Source organism: Hermetia illucens, chromosome 1 (assembly GCF_905115235.1).
Source record: "Hermetia illucens chromosome 1, iHerIll2.2.curated.20191125, whole genome shotgun sequence".
In the NCBI taxonomy this organism is placed as follows: Eukaryota; Metazoa; Arthropoda; class Insecta; order Diptera; family Stratiomyidae; genus Hermetia; species Hermetia illucens.
Window position 1 is genome coordinate 74,665,568 of NC_051849.1, and position 25,959 is coordinate 74,691,526.

The 25,959-nt window shown below is 40.1% G+C and overlaps 1 protein-coding gene across 5 annotated transcripts in view; it reads left to right on the top strand.

Annotated features, from left to right (window-relative positions):
- The window catches only part of LOC119655631 (mannosylglucosyl-3-phosphoglycerate phosphatase), a 114,847-nt gene extending 94,772 nt beyond the window's left edge, over positions 1-20,075 (top strand). For all 5 annotated transcript variants that reach the window (XM_038061612.1, XM_038061628.1, XM_038061620.1 and 2 more), the window contains 8 exons: positions 6,967-7,345; positions 7,693-7,779; positions 7,844-8,232; positions 8,298-8,472; positions 11,353-11,870; positions 11,970-12,209; positions 17,595-17,690; positions 17,751-20,075. In XM_038061612.1, the coding sequence (XP_037917540.1) occupies positions 6,967-7,345; positions 7,693-7,779; positions 7,844-8,232; positions 8,298-8,472; positions 11,353-11,870; positions 11,970-12,209; positions 17,595-17,690; positions 17,751-17,825 (1,959 nt within the window). In that variant the 3' untranslated portion in view covers positions 17,826-20,075. The remainder of the gene's footprint in view (positions 1-6,966; positions 7,346-7,692; positions 7,780-7,843; positions 8,233-8,297; positions 8,473-11,352; positions 11,871-11,969; positions 12,210-17,594; positions 17,691-17,750) is intronic.
- Positions 20,076-25,959: the final 5,884 nt, after the last annotated feature.

The following is a 25,959-nucleotide window of genomic DNA, read 5'->3' on the forward strand; positions in this document are numbered from 1 at the left end:
CTTTAATTGGAAAGAATTTTTCGATTTGGATGATGGAAGATTCAACTTTCTATTCTCCAACTTCGACTTTGTTTATGACAAAAGGCTTGACTGAAAGTACATTTCGAACTTTCAGGTTTTCATCAAAATTACACATATTTTGATGAAAATATCTATGCCAAGAATATTGTGAAATTCTCTGCGTTCACAACAATAACGATCGTTGGTATATTTTCCACAATGCCTTTTTTACTGGCTGCTTCTGAGGATGGTGCTTAGTTCCCGTCGGTGTTTTATTGATGGCTGATTTCATCCGGTTCAGCTTACAGCTGATCATAATAAACTTTAATTATAGTGATTTCAAGCAAATCCACTACCATATAAACGGTGTCATCTTCGGAGTTTTATAATATTTGTCTATCGCTAAAATGTTTATATTTTCTCGACTCATCTATCGTCTATTCATGTTTCCTTCTCCAATGAATTAAAAATTGAAATCCTTAATTGACGTAAGGATAGTTTCAATGTACTCTGCGTGACCTCACTTTTCATAGTGGGGAAGGTTCCTTTGCTACTAAAGTACATTAAATCAACCCCTCAGTTAGGCGCATGCGTGGTAAATGACTTTGCCGAGAACTACGAGGATAAATATAACGGGGCAGATTCATAGCGAAAGTTACCTTCAGCCCTAACTTATTTGCTATTCTAATTTTTTTTTTTTAGTATTTCAAAGGCCATTTGGAATATATTTTACATTTGTAAGGTGCGATTGGTTGAAGTTTAGCCTATCAATTTCATTGCCCCGGGTTCGAGCCCCAGCTGGTCATGGACGTTTATATTCATCCTTATTTTATTCCACTGCTGCACTTCACTTGCTCAGCATTAAGTTTGATGATAATAAAACTAAACTAAATTGAACCTTACTGAAAATAGGAAAAAAATAATAAGATAAGAAATATGACTGAATTGATGCCCTAAAATTCACAAAGGAGGATGTTCAAACAAAGTTGGTAACTGTCAGGTAAGGACGATGGTATATAGCAATCGTTAAACAAATAGATGCCTTCTTAAGGGAAAATAACGCATGTAGTCCCATCGGAAGCAATTTTTGCCATTGGGTAAGTCGTTAATTCCGGAATGTCTCTCCACTCCCCATGTTGGGCACCAATTCCATTAACCGCTAGAATATGTAATACATGTATAAGAAGGGTAGCTATGGGTGGAGGAAATAATGTGAAATTATTATGGAACAATGAAATAGAAACAGGTGCATGCATTATATCCTGCATAATACACATTTTGACCCTACCGCATTGGATAACTTCCCCTGCAAGTGAGTTCAATGAAAGAACACAAACCAAACAGGGATACAATACTACAATAAATGCACCAAATAAAATACAAGAAACAAATTCTTCTTCAGCTTTGCCTTATTCGGTAGCGGACTTGACTCGCCTGGATCGGATGCCACCTTCCTTGATTGTAAACATCTTTTGCGTGGATTAATGTTCTAGTATGTCAAGCCATGAATTACAGAACGCCTGCCTTGTGGCTCCTTCTATAGGCGAAGGACGATTGTCTGGTGCTAGCAAAAGATGTAGTTGTCACTAACGTGCTAGAACATATTACACACCCTGGAGGCATTGATATTTACAACACCTTCGTGGGCGAGTATCATGTCCACCTTCTAATAAACTACACCCTTTTCATTTATTTCTCCACTTCGCCACCTGAAGACTTCATATTGAAGTCAAGGAATTACACTTCGACCTAATACTGTTGCGTGAAAGATACAATTTTCAAAAATGTCTACGAATTCCGACAGTGTCCGACTTGATGAAATGAAGAAGCTACACAATTTTATATCGCTCATCTCCGCCTGCTTAATTCCAGGTTAATTTATATTAACTTGATTTTTTAGTGCAGTTAATGCCTTTCTGAGTTTTGGAGATTTGCCAGTTTTCGACTCATCCATTTGGAAAGTATGCGTTTGGGCTGCATTTTGACACCATATCTATTGCATTGATAAGACCAACAGGTTCGGGGCGAAAATTGTTACTCTCCTATTATCTTTTCATTTTATAACCTGATTGCCTTAGCGTGGATATTTTTAGCACAAACAGCGGGGTCAACTCGTTGCAACATTTTTCTCGGTCTAAGCCCTAAAGCGCAAAGCTTTCAAATTACCATTCAGCGTATCACGCTATCATTGTTTATGCAGGCCTTTTGGTCATTTTTCCTCAACTTCGATTGTTCAGACTAATCTTAGTACGTGAATTCTCTCACTATATTATGAAAGACAACTGACGATTTTTCCATTTTTCGATGTAACTCCACATGGTTGTCAAGAATACATTCAAAAATCTTCATGGCAGGGGACAGTATCCGGATCGGCAGGCAATTTTAACAGTCTGCTGATGTTCTACCTTCCTCACTAATCCGGTCGAAGAACTCCCGGAGCTGCAGTGTTAGGTCCCAGCTCTTCGTTTCCAGAGCTCAGATGCGATGTCGTCAGGTCATGTTACTTTCCCCGATTTCTTTCGTCTTATTGCTTCCTTGACTTCAGGAATTGTTCCAAATGCCGACAGTGCTTGCGGAAATGGAGGATGAACAAATTCTTCCGTTGAAATAAATCCGTCGCGGCCCGTCGATCGGTAGGCACTGTTCTTTCCATTAACGCTCAAATAACATCGATAACAGTATATTGGTAAATATTCGAATTTGCTTTCAGCTTTCTTTCCTCCTCTTCCTTTCCTCTTCGCATTTCAATTAAAATAGGCCAAGGCAGTGGAAGGACAGCATAAGTCTGTAGTTTTCAGACTTCCAAGTTGTAACTCGTTTGCCACAAATGAGGCAACTTTATTAATAGCATCATAGGATCCTGAAAACTATAGATTGTGTAATGTGCAATTTCTGTTGTTGTTGTACCGCACAATAAGTACAAACTACGTTACAACTTGGTTGCTAATAGCGAAATTTTTGGTATCGCGATTTACGATGTTTTGTATAAAGCAAAACCTTATTAAAATCCAATTTTTTCAGATTTTTTGGTTAGATATGTTTTTGGAATGAGACCTGTTACACTTTTCAGGGCATACATTTTGGGCCTTCGCTCCCCTATCTTTCACCCAGTATCAGAAATAAGATCATTTTCAAAAAGCTCTTTCATTTGATACCCAATATGACCAATTCTGTGACAAAAAATATTACACCCCCTTTCATACATATAGATAACTCCCCTTTAAACTTGAAATGGTGCCACTTTCTGTATATGAAGGCATTCCAAGACTAGAGAGGGGAAGAGGGGGATGATCGTCAAAATCTCAAAGAATGAGACCCGTTTCGAGTGTAACAATTGGAGGGATATCTGCGTACTCCCTGTCGCAAAGATAATAGCTAAAATAATCCTGGAACGTGTGGTTTCTGCTTCGAATACTTCTGCATTGAACACATCAAAACCCTGGAATAGTGCGCGGAGTTTAGATCTTCGCTGGACTTACTCTCCATCGATTTGGAGAAAGCTTTTCATAGTGTGAGTAGGGAGTGGTGTATCTAGCAGCATTCCGGAGAAACTAATAGTTATTGTCAGAGCGGCATATGATAGCGCAAAATATCACGTGCTGCACCGAAGTGACATCTCAAAGGATTTTGAGGTCCAAAGTGGAGTCAACCAGAGTTGCTTCCTGTCACCGATGTTAGTTCTTCTTGCAAGTCGAGTTGGACTGAAGATAAACACCAAAAAATTCAAGGATCTTAGTCTGACGGGCCATTACATTTTCCATTGCAAGCCTGTTGGTTGTATGTCCTCGGGAGCAACAGGGAGTTGATGATACGCCTCGGCTAGATCCGAGGTTGTGAAAATGCGGCAGTTTGTCAGTGAATACGCGAAATCATGGATGAGTGAAATAAGGTACCGGTCGGGAATTGTCTGAGCATTCAGACGACTGTAATCTCCGCAAGGCCGTTTGCCCTTGAAATCAATGGAGAGAGACTCGTTTGTGCAGGTGGAAATTTTTTCTGGCGACTTCAAAGAGGTTGCGGACTCTATCAAGGCTTTGTTCTGCAGGTCCAGCCCATAATGACGTCTGCGCCTAAAATGGTAGTGCTAATGTCCGCCAAAATGAATCGCCACGGATACGTTCGGCGCAGTCCGAGACTCACGTCCACCTGCCTGTAGCCGTAAGTGGGGATGGGAGAGGAATTCGCCGCAACCAGTTGCAAATTCTGCGGTATCAACGTGTTGGGACGAGGCATGGGGAGAACCGAAACCTCAGCGTCCGTGTCAACCAGAAACCAACGCCTGCTCAGAGGGTCGAAAATTGTAAGGCGGCGTGGTACTGCGCTTTGGGTAGCTGTCGCCGAGGCATCCAGTGAGCCTAGTTTTTTGTTACATTGAAAGTGCATCCGGTGGTACATTTAGTCCCTTGAACTCCATATTTACGGTGGTACCAGCAAATCGTCTAGGCCAATGACGGGACCCTCGTGCGACTACCCGAACCCCCCTTTCGGGAAGCAGACCTCGACCGTGACTGCGATCGAGATCTACCACTGCTTGTTGTTGTGCTATTTGTTATTGTTGTTGAGCTGCCTGGGCTTGCTGCTGCTGTTGCTGTTCCACTACTTGTTGCTGTCATTGCCGGGTAAGCTGCTTTTGGGTTTGGTGCTTCTGTTGTTGCTGTGTTATTCATTGGGTTTATAGAGCTGTCTGGAGGGTGTTTTGCAATTGTGAAACTGCTCTTGTTGCTGTTCTGTACAATAACCTGGTGGGGTGGACCGCTTGCTTTGAATGGAAACCGACACGACTGCCGGCTTGGGCGGAATGAGCGTACGCTGATTTGACGTGAAATCTCCTTGGCCAAAAAGTAAATTTTCCAGCGAGCGTCATGAGTTCTGGACGGATCGTGCAAGTCCTTGGTTTGTTGCGAGTCCGTTTAACTTGTTTTGCTGTGCTTTGCGACAATGGTCTATTTTAAGCCCAAAATTGTCCACCCCACACCGTCACTGATCGAACCGTTGTAAAGATAACGGCCACAATCCTCTCAATGCCGAGGAGAATTTATTCGACGGAGAAAGAAGAAAAAAAAATAAAATCTCGAGCGTCCCGGATTCGGGGTCACAAATTTGGAAGCCTGTTGGTTGTATGATCCAATGTTCCTCGACGGGATGTTGATTAATGATTTATGCGCCGATCGCAGCGACTCCTTAAAAAAAACGAATTGAATAATTACCACTCCTGCCGCAGCTTCTCCACTCCACACTCACACACCGCAGTGACTGAACATTCCAAAAAGAAATCCCAGGAGCCAGTTAAGCACGTCTCCAATTTTCTTTAAAATCGCGTCTGCTCGTGCCGGTGGTCTGAATCAGAAGCACGATACGTGGTTCCTGCCCACAGTGGCACCGAACTAGATGTTGCCCGACGCATTAACAGCGCTAGATCCGCTTTCGTTGCCCTGTCTAAAATCTAGTTAAAATACAGTTATCTCAACACCAAGATCAAGCTGAGATTGTTGTGTGCTGGTATTCTCTGACTTTCTGCGTTGTAATATGGGAGTACCACATGGAAACTCCAAAGCTCCAAGCTTTCCCCAATATCTGTCTGTCTGTCACCGGAGTCCGCTGGCCTGACACTATCTCAAACGGAGTAATTATGATATGATATGTGATCGGAAGACGGAAGTGGCACTGGATAGGTCATACTTTAAGGAGGACCGACAATTGTATTGCGGGCTACGCCATGCAGTGGAATCCACTCTCCAAGGTGGACGACGAGCGGGTTGCCCCAAGAGCACTTGGTCTAGAACGGTAGAGGACGAGTGCGAGTGTCTCTGGAAGACGTGGTGGAAGCTGAAGGGCATTTCACGTAACCGCAAACTATGAGGCGTAGGTGTGGTTGAGGCGCAGTACTCCACCAAGAGGTGAATGGCAACCATATATGATATAAACTTGGATATTGACTAAAAACCCCGTTAAATTCATTCATAATATAGGCTATAATATAGATCGACGCTACTACCAAGCTTATTAAAATTCCTAATATTATTGACATAATAGTGAGTCAAATTTGCCTCTTTTGGGTAAATTCACTCCAATCCGAGCACCAAATCTTTCATACCCGAAACGCCGAGCTTACGTTTTTCGACTTGTTCCGATTGTTTGATAGCTGTCGGCCTTATGGCTAAAATCAAAGTGTGATAGCTCTGCCCTCATGGTTAATAATAGCCAACCCAGACGATTATTTGTTCATCATGTTTGCTGACCACATTACTTTGATGAAGTTTCAAACATTTCTCCCTTTTAGACCACTGGTTTTTCATTGGTTTTTCATTGGTTTTTCATAACTATATAAGTGATTCGGCTCAATAGGTTACGGTGGGCGGGTCACACAACTAAACCAAAAAAAATATTCTAGATTACAATTTGAGTAGTTTAAACGGGGGTAACGTGTGTATTGCACAGAAATTCACTGCACCATCAACTTGAACAGTTTTGTCTTTTGAGTAGTGAACAAGATTCAATGGCCTTGCATCGATCTATATTAAGTTAGTCTGTTATCTTGAAAAATTAGCTAGTTACGACGCAACAGAGAGAAATTGCCTCCTAGTGAATAATATCATTATCAGCACATTACTTGCGCAAGGAAGCAAACTTATTTAGATCCAACTGCTTCATACCATTGTTAGTAGTTCAATGTTTGCATCGGCATCATTGTACCGTAACAAGGAGAAGTTTAAATAAATTGGTTCCGATTGAAAAGTAAGTACCGACATGTATTACAAATGGAAATAGTTCTCCTAATGGCTTCATTGTGTGTAGTCCTCACAATAGCTTCAAAGTGTTTACTGAAACAATGGAGTTGCTTTTCATCATTAAGCCATTGTTTTTGCGGAAAATGCTTGTAGTTGATGGCTCCCTCATCTCATGAGAGTAACCCACCATCTTTTCCAATTTCATCGCAACTAATGAGGATGGGAATTTTCTTTGCAGGCATCAATTGAAGTCCGGGAAGCTGGCAAGCGTGCGGTGACTCAACTACAATCAACTAATCCAAGCCTAATTGCATCGTCCAGTTTCGATTCCGGTGGTGGAGAGGATTCTTTATCACCGGATAATATAGAAACCAAACCAAAACAGAAGTCCGTTAACATTTCGCCAATTAGCCAATTAGAGAAAAGTAAAATTTTAAGCAACATGACCGAGACGAAACCTCTGACCATTTTACACTACAACGATGTCTACAATATTGAACCGAACTCGACGACGGAGCCGATTGGAGGTGCTGCACGGTTTTGTACCGCAATGAAGTCATTTAAGGACTCGGATCCACTGGTGCTGTTCAGCGGAGACGCATTTTCACCAAGCATGTGTAAGTTGGTTAAATATCAGATTGAACATCATTAAGAATGTTATATGCGACAAAAAATGTCAGGCAATGACGGCTTTACGGTTTCTTACCAGGGCAGAGGCAAATCGCTAGCGGCTGACGGCTGATTTGCTTCTGCCCTGGTAAGAAACCGTAAAGCCGTTATCGCCTGACATTTTCTTTTTGAAAGTTTGGGTGCTAAGCCCTAAACGAGGGGTCCATAGACCAAAAAAAAGAGGGAGTAAGTTGCTCCCCATTTGATCCAGTCCAGCTTTAATTTGACGCGGACTTAGGACCCCATCATTCTCAAAAAATTGTTATATGCGACGTTTCCTTCCTTATTTCTCTAGTGAGCACATACACAAATGGCGAACAGATGGTTCCAGTGTTGAATGCCGTCGGGACACATTGCGCAGTATTTGGCAATCACGATTTCGGTATGCACACCATTGTAAACTTTTTTAAATGAGATTTCAACTTAAAACTCTATTTTCCAATTAGACCATGGTTTGGACGTGTTAATGGATCTTAGTAAAAAGACTGAATTTCCATGGCTTATGTCAAACGTAGTTGATAACGAAACAGGACGTCCCCTCGGCGGTGGTAAAATTACTCATTTCCTTTATCATAACCAAACAACGATTGGCCTAATCGGCTTGGTTGAAAGAGAGTGGCTAGAAACGTTACCTACTATTGATCCAAAGGAAGTCACCTACATTGATTTCGTCAAAGCAGGAAACCAACTTGCCGAGGAACTTCGTAATGAAGGATGTGAAATTGTTATAGCATTAACGCATATGCGAACCCCCAACGATGTAATTTTAGCTCAAAACTGCTCAAATATTGATCTCATTTTAGGAGGGCATGATCATGTCTTTGAAATAACGAAGGTTGGTTGAAATGACTTTAAACTTGTAATTTCGTACTAGATAATCAGTGAGTTTTCCTTTTATAGGTTAATAATATTCATATTATCAAGTCAGGAACTGATTTTCGGCAGTTTTCGAAGATAAGTATAGACAAGGATCGCGATGAAAAGGGGAAAATACAGGTGAAAGTGGAAGAAGTGAATGTTACTTCGGACTACGAAGAGGATAAAGAATTGAGCGCAGAATTAGCGAAATATTCAGGTAAGCTTTAAGCATTTGGCTAAGTCCATCTGTGATAATAATGATTTTTAGATCAACTTACATACGTTCAAAGAGCTCTTATTTCCCTTTAATGATTATAGTGAACCTATTAAAAGTTAGTCAAGCCTATAACGGAATTTTGAGATGTTTTCTACTTCTAAGAACTTCGGCCTAGCATCTGGTATTGAGCATTCTTCCAGGTGCCCTAACCTACTTTCCACAAGTACCAAAATATGTTGAGAGGTTTCATCACTCTTCCCACAGAATCTGTAGACAGTGTCTGCAAATATTGCTAGCTTACCCAGGTCGTAATTTAATCTGGTGAGGTTTAAACAATTTTGCGAGCGGATGAACACCCTGGATTGTTGCATTCCTGGTAAGTTCGCTCAGAACGGTTCCCTCAATTACTCCTCTTGCTTCCTTAGTATCCCAATTCCACAAGAGAGTTTTAGTCCATATAGCGGCTCGAGGCCTGAAATTCGGAGTATCCAGAGCTTGTTGTGCGCGTCAAATGTATTCAATTTATTAAGACATTCCCGGAGTTCACTCGGCTAGATTTGAGTGCCTTGATAGCCGCCTGTCTTTTGGTTAGAATCAATATTCTGAACTTATTTAAGCTCCACTGTTCCAATCTTTTTTTAAATATCTTGCCGACATGAAACTTGTCATGCCACCCTTTGTATTAATAATTCTGGACCGCCTAGAAAGAATGTTAATATTCTTTTTTGATTTAGGCAGCCCTTGCTGATACTCCGGACATTTTAAAAATTGAATCCCTTGTCTGTATCTACATGTGAAGATGAAAAGAAATTAACCCCAGAAAGACCTCCAGAAATGCCGTTAGGCCCTAGTGATGCACACACGCCAGTCTTTAAAGTTTGTGTAGCTTCCTGACTATTGTGCCGAGTTTGATTCTATCTGCCCGCTATTGCAATATATATCTAATCTAGCACTTCCCGAGTACATCCCCATTTCTTCCCTGCTATGAACTTCCAAATTATCAAAGCCCTTGTAGATATTTAACTTATGTTCGCAACGTGCGTGTTCCAGGTCTGGTGTAATTCCCAAGTATATTATGCAGTCTGATGGTTCTCAAGTGATCCACCTTGCACTTCCTAGTGAGTGGTACTTTGGCTTTGGATGGATTGGTGCTCAGTCCAGCCCTCATGCGCCTCAATTCTAATTGTATTCGGTGACATATGAGGACAATTTGCCTACAGATTAATACAATATAGAGAACATAACCGTAGACTTGCATTCGAAAATGTTTAAGCTCTGCTAGAATTTCAGTAACTGCTATACTCCACATTAGCAATGATAGTAGCTCACCTTATGGAAAACCTTGGATTGTGACCATGACAATAGAATTGGTACTTCCACTTGTCTCTTCTCTAACATCCAGAAGGATAGGATGGTCCCGACTTCCTTGCAGATTTGGGTATTTCGCACCTCTGAAAGCGATGTATTGTCGAAGGTGCCTTCACTCCACACAGAACTACTGCATCGCGTAATACATTCGTGAGCTGATACAGGGCAGTTTCGGTTAATTGTCCTGCCAGGTAGGCATGTTCTATGTTATAGTTCTAATGTAGTTGTCCAAGACCTGCTCCAATGTTTCAATACAAATGATATCAGGCTAATTGAACTGCAAGATTTAAGGTGAAATTTATTCTTTTTGGTGGTTTTCGGGATGCGTAGCACATTCGCCCACCCCAGGGCTCTGTGTTAGGGTTTAAGAATACACTTGAAATATTTCCTGTTTGTCGGAAAAGGTGACTAAAAATGCTAGAAGTTCGTGAACTAACAACCCTCAAATTTTTAAAATTTTTCTGCTACCGAACTGTCAATAGAAACAGACTTCACAGCTACAACTTTCAGCTATCGAAAACGGCTTAGTTTCTGGAATGTACGTACGTTTCTCGATATGGAGGGCCCCTAGAAAGCTCACCTTTTCTAATTCGAACGAGCGTTAGCTATAGGTCACGATTCAAATCTCACTGGTGGCAGCAGAATCAGTATCGTGATTTGACGTCGGATACCAGTCGACTTGGTAAGTGAATTTCCGTTAGCACGAATTACATGATCATACCATCGAAGAAGCTTCTCTCGCAATTTTTCCACGATCGGTGTAACCACATGGCGATCGCGAATATCCTCATTTAGGACGTAGTCATAGAGTATTACGCCACTGGTGCAAGGTAAAATCTTCGTCTCCATTACCGCGAGATGCCGTTCATTGTCTTTTATAGTCGGCCAATATTCAGAACCATAGAGGACGATAGGGCGTGCGACTCTGCGGTAAATTTTAGATTTAAGACTTTCATTGATACGTCGATGAGAAAGAACAGTAGTTGCAGCACGTTATTTCATCCAGGTTGCGCAGTTCTCCATTAATTAATAGCATTGACCCGAGATAAATCGCTCAGTTCTGGTCAGATCAATTATCTCAACACCAACATCAAGTTGATCCTATGCGTTGTATCATCGGGGTACTCTGACCTGATTCCATAACAAATGAAGAACTTCATCGCCGTGGACGTGTTGATAAGAAGATGCAAGTTTGATTGGATAGGCACACCCTGATACTCTGAGAAGAACTCATTGATGGTTATGATATACGCTACCCCTGGATAGCTGACAGTTGGTTCGACCTATAAATAGTTGGCGCTGAATAGTTAAGGAGGTATGCTAACATCTCATTTTCCGAGATGTGTTAATCGACAGCAATGGCTCATAGATGTTGTTGACTCGCTATAACTCACATAGACGCTATGGCGACCACATTCACATATTGAAACTTGTTCGCAGTCAAACTGTTCGAACAGTTTTAAACGCATTTTAGAAATATTCATTCGTTCATATCACCCTTTTTATTTCCAGAAATGATCGAATCAAAGATGACCGAAGTGTTGGGAACATTTAGTGTCGAATTGGATGGACGATTCTCGAAAATCAGGACGAGTGAAACCAATCTTGGTGACTGGGTGTGCGATGTTGTTTTATCGGCGACTGGAGCTGATGTAGTCATGATCAATTCGGGAACATTCCGATCAGATCAAATACATCCACCAGGACCATTTACTATGAAGGACTTAGTCAATATTATTCCAATGCGCGATCCTTTAATAGTGATCGAAATATCAGGAAAGGTTCTTTTAGCAGCCTTAGAGAACTCGGTGTGCAATTTTCCAAAGTTGGAGGGCAGATTTCCACAGGTTTCAGGCATGACTTTCGCATTCGACCCATCGAAACCAGCAGGGCAACGGGTTGACTCTCGACTTGTACAAATTGCCGATGAATGGCTCAATTTAGACCAAATTTACAAAGTTTGTATTAAAAATTATATGTACTTGGGTTGTGATGGATACACAATGTTCAAGGATGCCTCAAGGGTGGTGGTAAGTGTCATATTAAATGCTTGCGTGTTTTCTTTCCTTTTTTTTGAAACAGTTCATCATCGATACAAATAATGCTCACGTATAACGTTCCTCTTTCAGATGGATGACGACTCATGTCCAGAATTAGGGCTCGCAATACAAAATCATTTTAAGGCTATTGACGTTCGAATGGGTAAAGGTCGACATTCAAAACATCGGCAATCTTTAGTTACCTTATCACGAAGACATAGTATGGTGCAAATGCTGGACAATTTAGATTTAGATGGGCCATCACCAATTCGGAAACTGTCACTGGCACACAGAGCAGCTTCCATTGATCATACAACGAGTAGCTCCAAGGTCAGTAGAAAATATAATTGTTTTTCCTCTCTTTGGAAAAATTTTTCATTAAAAGCATCATATGTCGCGCCAACAAATATGTCAGCTTCAAGGACGATAAGCTACTTGGTTTTTTCTAGAAAAGTGGCTAACTTTCAAACTTGTATTCAATTGATTTCCATGACTAAGCTCTATGTAAAAGTAATTCTTTAGACGCAATGTCAAATCAGAGTGCCCCACTGCATCATAGGTACATTAAAGTGAATAGTCTGGCATACACAGTCCAAACGTACAACAGATGAATGCTACTGGACATTGCACTGGGCAGAGTTCCTCCCTGCATTGTTCTATTCTATATTGTTCTTTTGACACTTGGCCTGACCTGACAAGGGTGATAAATACAATAGCACGAAGCAAATTGATCAACGCCAAGCAGCTGAGGAAGTGTAACGAAATCGTCCGAAAGGGGGAAAGATCTTCCTCTCCATGATGTAATATTTCATAAAGGTACCACCAATTTGACAGGAAGCTGGACAACACTCCCATTCAGAATTAAATCATGCAAAAAGGGACAACACATTTAATAGATGAGATGGAGGCACCTATGAGCTGAGGTTTTAAGTAAAACGGCCAGCCCAATCGCAGCCGACCCGAATACATCTTAAAGAAAAGCAGAGATAAGAAAAGAATTTCCGTGAAATTTTGCGTTTGTGTGGAAACACTGTTGTGGAAACACTGCTCACATGCTGGGCCACCAAAACCCTCCGGCAAAACGTGGGAAACTCATCTCAATTACAATACAGTAAAGTTAAAAAGGTTGCATCCTTTTACAAGAAGCAATAATTGGTGAACTATTTATCGAAGAGAAGAAACAATGTGAATAGTAAAGAACTGAGCGAGTGTAAACTTCAAACTGGATGAAAGCCGAAAAATTAGTGACTTATAAGCGGATTGAGTTGTTGTGGCTAGAAGTTCGACGGACGCCATTTGAAAAGGAAAGAAGGAACACAAAAAGTAAAAAACTAAGTACAATGAGTAAGCTTCACAAGGAAAAACAGAATAAATCAAATAGGGAATAAGGAATGGTTGTCTCGATGGTAAGCAACCGTTCACTGGAAGGATATGACTAACTAAGTTGCGAGATGTGGAGGTAAGATGGGTCTCGCCTGGACGTTGAAGGCGGTCTCCCATCAGTTCAATGATATCTCTGTCATCTAATGGACTCTTAAACTGCTTCGTTACCTCTTAAAAGGGTGGTGCATGTACCTGTGAATCGATTAAATATTTGTCCGTCAGTCTGTCACATCCGATTTATTCGAAATCGACTGAGACTATTGTCACAAAATTTGGTGAGAACATGTAGTCTGTGAATCCTTTTACATATAGCAAGTGGCACCATTTTCTGTTCAGTTTAAGGGAAACTCCGCACACATGTGAAAGGGAGGTGTAAGATTTTTCACAGTGGGGTATTAAATGAAAGGGCTTGAGTAGTGCTTTTTGGAACTAATCTTATTTCTGATATTAGATGGAATATAGGGCTGAAGGCTCAAAATGTAGGCCCGAAAAGTGTAACAGGTCTCGTTCTCAGAAACTATCCAACCGAAAAATCCGGAAATCCGGAATTCACAATGGTGCACCTGTACAAAATGTAGACCTCAAAATACATCCCATTCCAATACTTACTCAAATAAAGTAACAATTGCATAATGCCATCTTTTAGAAATTTACCCGAAAATCCTCCTCAAGTTCATCCTGGAAACACAAAATTATAAGCAATAATATAATACAGAATTTTTCTTTAAGAGACTGCATTTAAACTTAATAAGTTTTTACATTCCCAATGGTCGCAAATATCTTTTGAAACTTTGAAACACTCGTCATTATGGCCGGAACTAGAATTTCCGAGACTCGTTGAAATTAAGTTCATTTTTAAGGTTTTTTAAAATCGATTCACTAACTGTCTGTCACACGCACTTTTCTCCAAAACGGCTAAACCAAAACGAACGAAATTTGGTGGACAGATGGGAACTGTGAAATCCCGCGCATACAGTGAGTGACATAAATTTATGTGGAGTTTAAAGGGGGGCTCCCCATACATGCAAAGGGGGGATTCAAAAATTTTTTTCACTGGATATAGTCGTGTAGGGTACCAAACGATTTGTACTTTCCAAAACTGACATTAGTTTTGGAGTGAGTTGCAAAGTGCGAGAGTAAGGAGTCAAAATTTACGCACTTAAAGTGAAACAGGATTCATTTTCGGAAACTACCCAACCTAAAAATCCAAAAAAAATCAGCGTGGTGCGCTTAGATGAAATCTAAGCCTCAAAATATGTCCCATTCCGAATCTGCTCAAATAAACTTACTAATAGTATATTACGAACTTTTAGAAATTTACCGAAAACCCCCCTTAAATTCATCCTAGGACTTCCGAATTTTGTACTAGCATAGAGGACAATATTTCGTATAGTAAAGTGCTAAATTTCATGGAAATCTGGCCATTAGCGCCAAAGTTATAGCAGTTCAAACTTAGCAAACTTCGCACGAATAATAACGGGAATAATTGACAAGATGCGGTTCATTGTATTTTATAGTCGGCCAACACTCAGAACTATAGAGAGTGGCAGACGGACGGCATTGCGGTAAATTTTAGATTTGAGACGTTCGCTTATACGTCGATCGCAAAGAACACCAGTGGCGTTAATGCGTGAAGCAATTTCATTACGTAGTTTTCCATGGGCTGATACCATTGACCCGGGAGATTTAAATCGCTCAGTTCTGGGCAGATTACTGCCATGGACTTGTTATGCTCCTCACATAGAGAAACACAAAACCTTTTATACCTGAAGCGCCAAGCTTCCGCTTCCCCGACTTGTTTTTTTTATTTTTGGTGTTAAGCCCGGAAAGAGGAGTCCGCCTACTGGAAAAAGTGGGAGTAACTAGCTCTCCATTTGGTCTGGACTTAGGACTCCTCAAACCCTAAATAAAAATTTTCGGGTGCTCGTTAGAGCCGAAATAATAATCCTGCACCTAAAAATACACTTTTATACCTAAGTAACATATCCACCGCTTGCTATCTGAATTGAGGGGCCGCACAATGCATCACCTACTGGATAAAAATCGAAATATAGTTTGAGGACTTTTTTACTATTTGGTACTAATTATTAAATCCGAATGTACCATTGTTTACATTTTTTATTAAGTCGGCAACAATAGAGAAAGTTAAGGAATCATTCTTTTGTAAATAATTGTTATATCAGTTGCACTCTATCTTTCAATAGAGGCCCATTTCCGAACATGGAATATACTTGTCGGAGTATGGATTTTGAAATATTTTTTCTGTAACTAAACTGTCCTTCTGGCCTGTAAAGTTAGAATAATTATCATTATTAAAGTGTTAATAGGAGATAGGAAAATACAACTTTGAGGCCGTCGATAATTTCTCCTATTTAGGTCCGAAAATCACAACCGATAACAGCTACGATGATGAAATCCGCGCACGGTAGTTGTCAGCCAACAGAGCCTATTTCAGCTTACAAACGTCTCACCATAAGGTCAAAGCTCTTACTGTACAAGACAATGATGTTGCTAGTCCTCATGTATTCCTCGGAGACTTGGGTTCTTAGCAAGAAGAATTGCGAATAATTCCGAATTGCCGCGTTCGAGAGAAGAATCCTCCGAAGAATTTTTGGCCCCCTACATGAGGATGGACGATTCCGTAGCCTACATAACGACGAAATCTATGAGCGATACCATGACCGTCCGGTTGTGGATAAAATCCGGCTCAATAGGTTACGGTGGGCGGGTCACTTAATCCGTATGGATGAGGATGATCCAGCCCGGAAAGTCTATAAGTCTATAAGTCTATATCTATGGTAGGAAAAGAAGACAGGCAGGCACAAGATAAGATGGAGCCTAATCCTAAGATGGAGCGATGGCGTAGGTCAGGACGCCAGACAGCTTTTAGGGATATCGAATTGGTGGACCTCTTTGCAAAACCGGGATGTCTGGAGTTCCTTATTAAGGCAGGCCTAGAACGGATATCGTTTGTTGCGCCGTTGATGATGATGATAAAGTGTTAACTTTGAAAAAGCTTTTAAAAAAATCTCCAAAAATCATTTTGTCCTTTTTGCATATTTTTTTGTTTGCTATGTTTGAAAGCGACTTTCGAGGTTATACCATTTACTAAGCAGAGATACCATAACGAAGGGACATCTAAGGGAGGTATTTTCAACGAAAGAAAAACAACAGAATGATCCCCTTTTATGGAAAGCTATGTTAAATGCAATGTGAAGTTGCCAATCAATCCTACAAGCAACACAAAGTAGCCTGGGCCTGGTGGACTTTGTAGAAGACTTTAAACATCATTCTGTTTCGCTAACTGAAAACGCGATCTGCAGATATGGCTAAAAATCTTCAACTAGTGATTGGCAATCAGTTACCACATCAAAGTGTTGCAGATGCACTTTCTGCTTGCGCATATTTTTTTGCATGAAAGGGACTAACATGCAAATGGGGATTCGACGGCAATACCAACCATAGCTAGTTTACGGTCATCAATGACGCATCAAGAACCGATAAATGTTTTTTTTTATAGCTATGGTGCCCCTGAAATTGGTGGAAAAGAGAGTAGCAAAAGTAGTGTAGGTCAATCTGTGTCCGTCGTGTATCATTCACGGCCGGTCTATAAAATTCATCTTTCAAAAATAAAATGCAAATCTGGTGGGAATTGTGCAACATTTGATGGCGAAAATGTTTTAACTCCAGACAAGCGAAATTAGGTTACAAAGCAAGCAGATAATGAGTGTGAATTTCTCCACAAGTAGCGAGTTCAAGGGAGGAAAGAAAAGGATAGATATTTCCGCGAAAATCATGCATTTCAAACTCTGTTTTGTGCATATTATTTACATTTTCTGTTAAATTTTGAATCTGAAGTAAATTTGTTTTCACCTATACAATTTTACAGATATCAGTTCAACCCCTGAAAGCAATCCAATGAATTACATTTTCAGTAGCGTGTCAACCCGTGCTAATTAAATGGCAAGACCAATATAAATAAAACGAAAACTCCTTCGATTCGATTTTTAACCACATTTTCCATACAATCGATGCACTATGGGGCGTGGCCTTCGATTTATGCTATCGTATGGTTTTTAGTGCTCAAATATTTGTTTATAAACCCCTTGAAAATGTGTCTTGTAAACTTTAAAAATATAAAGTATGTATTTCCAGTACAAATCCAATAAATAAATATTAATATCTGAAGCTGAAACGAAGGCACTGTGCAGTTTTTTTGCTCTCAAGATATTTTGGCTCCACTCCTATCCTGTCCACTAGATTTTCAAGATATGCAGAGCACCTACATGATTCAGTGTAATAATCATTAAATCGTTAATATATTTTTTACAGATGCTACGCCGAGCTTCACTGGACGATTTGGAACAAGTAAGCTGTCAACTAGCACCCGCAGTACAACATCGAATCATCGAAATCAAAAACGAAGAAGTACATATTTAACATCAGCCAATAATTTGAACATTATAATGAAAGCGTTCTCTTTTACAGCATTTCAAACAACTTTTACTCAAACGCGAATCACTGGTCAAAAATTCGATCATAGCTGAAGCGGACGATGAATAAATGACTGATATAATATGTATGGAACTAATGCGAAATTATACATCAAATTTTAATTCGTTTATAAATAAACTTTTTATAAGAAAGTTAAGTTATATGATAATACCAAATGGAAAGTCAACATCACCCAATTTATAAGTTAGGATATTTAAGGAGAATGCAACCGCACACAATCAAGCACAAAGCTAACACCTAAGGCAAGCAAATTCAATTTCTTTCTTTCTTTTTAAAAGGATACCAACAAAAGTTTACTCAAGTTTACTCAAATTAAATCAATGTTAAAATGTCAACAATGCTCACTCTTTTCTGAAATTTTAATATTATTTGATAGTCCTGAAAAGCATCATAAATTGCTTCTAGAATTTTTAAGGATAATTAAAAATCTTCAATGGCTAACGTCCCTGCGGAATCTGCGGTGCCCGATTTGGGCAAGCGTAAGCCTCTCGATCTTTTGCCCCGGGTACTAATCGCCATTTCTTGCCTGTACAGCAAAAAGGAAAGAAGAAATACCATCATCAATTTCGTATTGTCCAAGGTGTCTGGAATTCATTTAGTATTTTTTTACGATTGAATCTTTAGTCAATTCGTAAAATGACAATTCATTCTCTTCCGCGTTTGCAAAAAAAATACGATTTTTTTGTTTCCATGAACAAATTAGCAACGGAAAACCTCCTCCTACCTCCCCTCATATATAGAAAATTCGAAGAATACTCTCAATTTAGTGAACTTATGTTAGCTCCTCCATATTTGGAGCCCATTCTATGAAGAGTACAGTAAGTAGGCTTTCTGCTTGGATGTGTGATAAAATTAAATCTCAATTTCTTTGTGAAAGAAAATATTACTCTAGAAAGTCCTTCTAGAGATCACTCATAAGTATATTTTTCTAAAATAGAAAACTCCTAAGAAAATACTGCTTTTTTAAAGACTCAATGTTCGTTGATTTATTTATTCACTTTAAATATTTTCAAAATGTAATTATCTTTATCGTAGCAAATTTAGGGCTAGTTTCACATTTATAGTCAAATATTGTACCAGTGGCAAGAGAAGAAATCAAGAGAATGTTATTTATTTATAATAAAATCGTTTTAGGGTCATTCCTCATATATTCTGAGGAATCCTTGATTAAATAATTCAGTTTATATGAATGGGTTCGGGACAGGTGCAGATGGAAAGATATTTCTATGTCTCTTATATTCTCAATATCGATATTCCTTGTATCGGTTCTGTTTTAAAGCTTAAAATCACCATAATGTTTACCTTGAACTATTCAAACAAACCCTCTTATCCTGATACCACTTTGTTACGAGAATATTTGTTAGCGGCTCAATTGCCCAAGCGGCATATGCACATGTTAATGATGAAGCTTTTTTGTATTTTTTAATAGTTAAATAAGAAAATTCGTTTTTTGTATAGATGTAAGAATAAGATAACCTTCCAATCGGCATATTTTAATATTTTCGAACAATGTTTAGGTAATTTGTTAGTAAATCCTTGTACCATACACATGTACCACTTCGTAGTGATAGTAGGCCTAAATTAAAAATGACCGATCAAAGTACCCTATGCAAATAATAGTAATAAAACTTATTATACGCGACATTATTGCAATCTTAATGTGGCTTGAATCTAACATTTAAAAAGCTTTAACCTAAAAGAAACTTAAAGTAATACTTGTTATAAAATACCTTTAACACATTTTAACATTATTAGCAACGAAAGGATATCATAATGGCAATTATATGTAAATTCATTCTTTCATTGAAAAACAACTTTCCAAGAAAACCTAAGCCCGTTTTCAGAATACAAAAATTAATAGGAAAATTGGCTGAACTATTCAATGTTCCTCTATTTAATTGACTACAAGACAAGGGATTTGTTTCTCTAGCAGAAAACATTTTACAAACAATCCTGATCCAAAAATGTTTCCTGTGTAGCTTCTCAAAACACAACTATTGACTACTAGATAGCAATGACAAAAGATATTACACTGTGCCTCCACATATATGTCCCACAGATAGTTTAAAACAGAATTATCAGTATCAGTAGTGAAATGAAAATTTAGAAACAAATATTTTGTAGTAAAAGATTATACCATATTTTTTATTTTCACGTCTTAGAGTGAGAATATTTAATTAATTATTTTAATATTAACATTTATCCACAGAACGGTATTCAGAAAAAGACAAAGAAAATGAGATACATACGTACATATTTTATTTAAAGAATAAATTATCTTTCAAATATTATAATGGACTATTGTGTATATTTATTTTTCGTTGATACCATCCTTTAACTTCCCTTCCCTCTTCGTGCCGCTGGATGGAAGCAATCGCCATCTAGCGTATCAATCCATCGCTGTTTTGGTCTAGCCATTAACTTGGATGTTCAACTGTAGTAACCGCACCCTTATTGGTCCTCACCTGTCTTTTCTCGGGGATCTTTTCCCTATAACATAGCCTCTTTTATCATTCCCATCGTATCATTTTCAATTTCCTAAATCTTTTTGCGACGCATCAATAAAAAATAACATATTTAAAAAGATATATTTGAAATTGAGAATGTTAATCTTAGATAATCATGACATGCTGGTCCCAGTCCCCAAGGTTAAATAAGCAAGTCGGAATACTGGGTATAAAGGTTTCGTATTCATTTTATGTAAGAAACTTCAACGTACATTTTTCTATCCGTATATAGCTACAAATCCAACCTATTCCTTCATATTTTTCCAAACTACAAGTCTTACGCACATATTACAGCCATAGATGTCATCCTCACCCTAAACAAACAAACTGCCTTTTTCCGAATACTGTACATATATACGTATATAAATTGATCGTACTCATACTTCCGATTTACTTCGTGCACAAAAGCATAGATATGTACATATATAGTACGTATATTAAATACGGCTAGTTTAATGTACAAATCCATCTATCTGAATTAGACACTACCCGCAAACTTCATTAGCATGCATATATGATATATAATTGATATTCATATACAGATGATTAAAAAACTAAAACAAAATAATTCTTTGCGACCCCATTCATATGAATTCACTTCGTGAATATGTGATGATGATGCACGAAATTCACAAAAAATGGCAGTTTCACCCCCATAACTTTGTTAACAATAGTTGGATTTTCTTCAAACTGACCAAATTGTGCATTATGCCAAATTTTGTACTTCTAGAATGGACACAAGGTGCACCATTGTGATTTTTTTAGATTTTTCGGTTGGATAGATTCTGAAAACGAAACCTGTTACACTTTTTGATGATCATACTCTGAGCCCTCTCTCCCCTATGTTTCGCCCGATGTCAAAAATACTAATTGAGCCCTTTCATTTGGTACTTCACATGGCCACATTCTATGAAAGAAAATGTTGCACCCTCCATTCACGAGTATGGGAGGCCCCTTAATCTTAACACAAAATGGCGCCACTTGCTACATGTAAAGGGAACAATAGATCACATGATCTTATCAATTTTCGTGACAATCAGTCTAGCCGTTTCCGAATAAATCGGGTGTGACAGACAGAAAGACAGACGATCAAGTAAGAGAGTGCGAGACAAAGAGGAGGGAGCTTTGGGGAATCAACAAGCACTAGAAGGGAAAAAAGGGTCTTGACCAGTCCAACGAACGAAACTTTCAGTTCAGCAAATTGAAACTGAAGGAAAATAAAAACAGTGGTTGGACTAAGGTCGTGAACAAAAAAAGGAACAAGAAACCAAAGGTACGAATTCGCCCGGAGGCAATTGTAATCTCCAGCAGAGCATATCTAACATATGCGAAGATACTGAAAAAGGGGAAATTTGACCCCGACCTAAAAGAATGTCGCGGTTCGTTCCCAAAAACATGAGATCCATATCGAGTGCAAGGATCTCGATGAGGTAACATCCAGAGAAGAGATCTACACTGCCTTGAAGCAAGAATTCAAGCTGGAGGAATTCAGCGAAGAATTTATCGTGAGCCTAAAAAAAAGCTTATGGCGGTACTCAAACGCCCAGTGGACTCAGGTAGAAGTTGTTAGGGGTGGGGAAGGTTCGGTTTGGATGGGTTGTTTGCCGACTAAGGGAACAGATCTCTTTAAAGAGGTGCTTCAAACCCCTAATGTTTGGACGCTTCACGAAGAGACCCCAAATGCATTTTGTGCGAAGGAAAGAGGGATGGAATAACCAGCATATTGCGGGTTGTACCAGGGATGGAGCAGTCCAGGGTGCTTATTGGGGGATACGAACCCATGCGTACAAGGGATTGCTTAAACCTCACCAAAAAGAAAGAAAAAGAGACCCCAAATGCATTTTGTGGAAGGAAAGGAGGGATGGAATAACCAGCATATTGCGGGTTGTACCAGGGATGGAGCAGTCCAGGGTGCTTATTGGGGGATACGAACCCATGCGTACAAGGGATTGCTTAAACCTCACCAAAAAGAACCTCCGAATCATAGTGGGGATTCTCACTGGTCATTGTCGGCTGAACTATCACCTAGGGAAGCTAGGGATATCTACGGCCACTGCCTGCAGGTTTTGTGAGGAGGATGACGAAACCTCTATGCACGTCCTGGGACAGTGTCTGGCACTTGTGCAAAGTAGGTCGATACATCTGGGAGAACACTTAATACCAGATGCAAAGCTGAAACATCTGGAAGTGGGGAACATACTAAAGTTCCTAACGGTTACATGCCTGCTTGAGATACTATGATCAATAGGTACACTATAACCAGTAAAAGGGGCACAATAGTTCTTCAAGGACGCGGTGCGACTTTCCCTTAACAGAATAATAATAATATTGCGGGAAATGGTAAATGCCCGGAATTTAGGAAGGCGCTAACTGTAGTGAAAAAATAAGATTAATACAAATAAACCTCAATCATTGTTGGGTCGCACAAGATTTACTAGCGCAGACCACTTACAAATCCCCGATGGAGATTGCTATCATTGGTGAACCGTACAGAAATCTTGACGGTGGTGTATAGGTCACAGATTCCACTGGTGGAGCGGCGATATGGGCGTGCGGTCGTCAAGCCATACAATATAGCATGGGTCAGGCGACTAGTGGCTCTGTGTGGGCAAAACTAAGCGGTATATTCGTATACAGCTGCTACGCCCCACCGAGCTTCACACTGTCTGAGACCTGTTAGACGATCTTGTTCACGACGCAAAGGAATGAGATCCAAAGGTGATTGCCGGTGACTTTAATGCATGGGCTATCGAGTGAGGCAACAAAGAGACTAACGCAAGGGGGTGATGCTTATTAGAAGCATTCGCCCAGTAGGATGTAGTTCTGGCCAACGAGGGTGATGAAAATACTTATTGGAAAGGGGGATCTAGTTCAATTGTAGATCTGACTTTTGTCAGCACATGTGCTGGCAGGTTACTAAGGACTACTAGTGACCACCAGGCAATCACCTTTCAAATATGGACGGAGCCACAAGACAAGAGACCCGTACCTTGGAAATCGAAATTCAAAAGAACATCAGGATGGTCTGCAAAAGCAATGGACGAGCAAACATTCATGGAGATGTGGCTAAACCTGACTAACAAAGCAGGCATATCTGCGGATAGAGCTCTCCATGTTACACAAAGCATCTCTAAAGCATGTGACGCGTCGATGCCTAGGAGTTGCTCATTCCCCAATAGAAGACCCAATTATTGGTGGAATAATGATCTTGCCAGCCTTCGATGGATTTACCACCGAGCCAGACGAACGGCTTAGTGGACAATAGATAGGATCGATCAATGGCCAAAGGAGCATGCCTGCAAAGAAACTCGCAAGAACCTCAAGCGCGCTATCCAGCGGAGTAAGAGGGAATGTTTTAAGGAGCTCTGTTTGGAAGCGGACATAAATCCGTGGGGTAGCGCCTATAAAATCATGACAGGACAATTCAGAGGCCATCTCCGCAGATCACGTACCCTATGTCCTTGTTGAAAATAATCCAGGGGTTATTTCCTCAGTAAGGGGGGGGGGGGGGGGTGGGTACTGACACTTTTCAGTGCCCCCTAAATGTGATGCCGATTCCACTACTCACTAGGGACGAGCTGGTGAAGATCTGCAGTCGAATAGGAGACAGAAAAGCCCCAGGTCTAGATGGCATACCGAAAAAGGCCCTCAAACTTACCATCAAATGTAGACCGGATATGTTCGCGGAGCTGTTCGAAACGTGCATGTCTGAGGGTATCTTTCCTGCACCATGAAAGCGGAAGAAGCTGCTGCTTAAGGCTAGCAAACCTCCGGGAAAACCATCCTCCTATAGACCCATATGTCTTCTAGACACTATATGGAAAATGTTGGAGCGATTCATTTATATTCCCAGTTTTCGAGAGTCAAGCGGGCCTTTCAGATAGGCATACTTTCATAAAGGCAGATCAACCACTGATGCCATCAAAATGGTTACTGGCTTGGCCGAAAATGCAATTCACGGAAAGGGTTATACCAGCAAATACTATGTGGTGGTCACCCTGGATGTGAGGAATGCATTCAACTCGGCCAATTGGAACCTTATTACCTACTGCTAGTACATGGTTTACTGGATGGCCACTATCTGTTTCATCGGAACATTGTATCGGCTAGCTGCTAAGCAGATTTCGGACTGTATAGGGAGGGCACGTTCCATGAGAAAATGCGCAAATCATTACTCCGTTGTCGTTGCCGGGTTCATCGTTTTAAAGTCCATCCTGTCCGAGGCTCCTTCTGTGGTTTCGTAACATCGGCTTTCCGTGTAGGTTTTTTAAACCTAATCAACCACTAACTTGGAGGGCCAGTTGATACAATTTGCCCCGTTTTTATTCGCGGGAGACTCGCCTTCATCCTTTTCCATCTGCAGTTTAACATTAAGAAAGAACTCCTAGCGATCACCGCATGGAGGTGGAGACAGGGTTTGGCAGTAGAGCTGTTGGTGTTGGTCCAACTAGCGTTTCCGGTTTTATGCTCCATCGTGAGTACCAATCCACGTTTCGCCCCGGGGCCTAGACTACCCTTGAACCACCAGTTGCGTCCATATAACAAGCTCCCTTTTCATTCAATCTTCCTTGTAAGGGCCTATGAAACCATTATACCATTCAGGGCCTAGCCTGTAGTTTTCTCTCCTTATTCGCTGAATTATCATTCTGCCAAGTCTTCCTCTTCCGCTTTCTAGACGATTTTGGCAACAGTGCATGACAGTCGGCCTCAGTCCGATTTTCAGTTTCTTTCACATTGCACATGCTAAGTGTAGACTTCTCTTTAGAGTGTGGGCCATGTCTCCTGCAGATTTCTCCGTGGCATGAATGTGATGAAGCCCCCAAAATCCACGCCTCGGGCAAGATTTTATTGTTTATACAATCGCGTCGTGAGGCAAGTTTTCCAGAATCGAAATCGTGTGTATTGAGTTTTTGCACCGTTGTCAGTTTGTATGGATAAAATTTTAGGTCTTCATAAAGAATTCATCTTACTCTGCGATCAAAAATCCTAAGAGCAGATCGCTTGAGGGATTTCAAAATCGCCTTCCATACCTTCTGGACGTTCTCTGCAGTTCTGGTTTGTGGTGATTTTTAATGGTCCTGGCTTTTTTTACACACACTGCTAGTATATATAAACGTGTCTCCCACTGTACAATCGTTTCCGATCAGGAATAGGAGCTGCAGGCGCGATTTTAATATTTTGCTAAATGCACGCTGAGTTGCAATAATGGAACGATTATTAGAAAAGTAAATCGCCATGACGAACGCACGATCTCATATTGTAAATTGCATGGTCGTTTAAAAAAAACGGACAAAAAACGTGAATGCGCACATATCCACTGTCGTAAGATTAATGGCCGCTATGTGACGCGCAATTCAAATAAGGAAGTTCCCACGCTGAAACCTGTATAACATATAGAAAATCTACTGGCAAAATCTCAGAATGAAATTCAAAATATTTCTAAAGTTGTATTGCAAAACATGGAGCAGCTGCAGTAGGTACCGAAACTGCTAATTAGCTGACAGCAGCTGCTCTGATGGTTCCTTCTGCATAATACCCTGGATCCTCTACTGTAGTTGGCTGATTCAGGTCTACAGATTTTGTAAAAATATATATTGTTAGAAAATGCGAATTTGACACAGTATACGAAAAAGAATTTTGGAGCACCTCTCCAGTAAGACTTGTTATGAAAGATC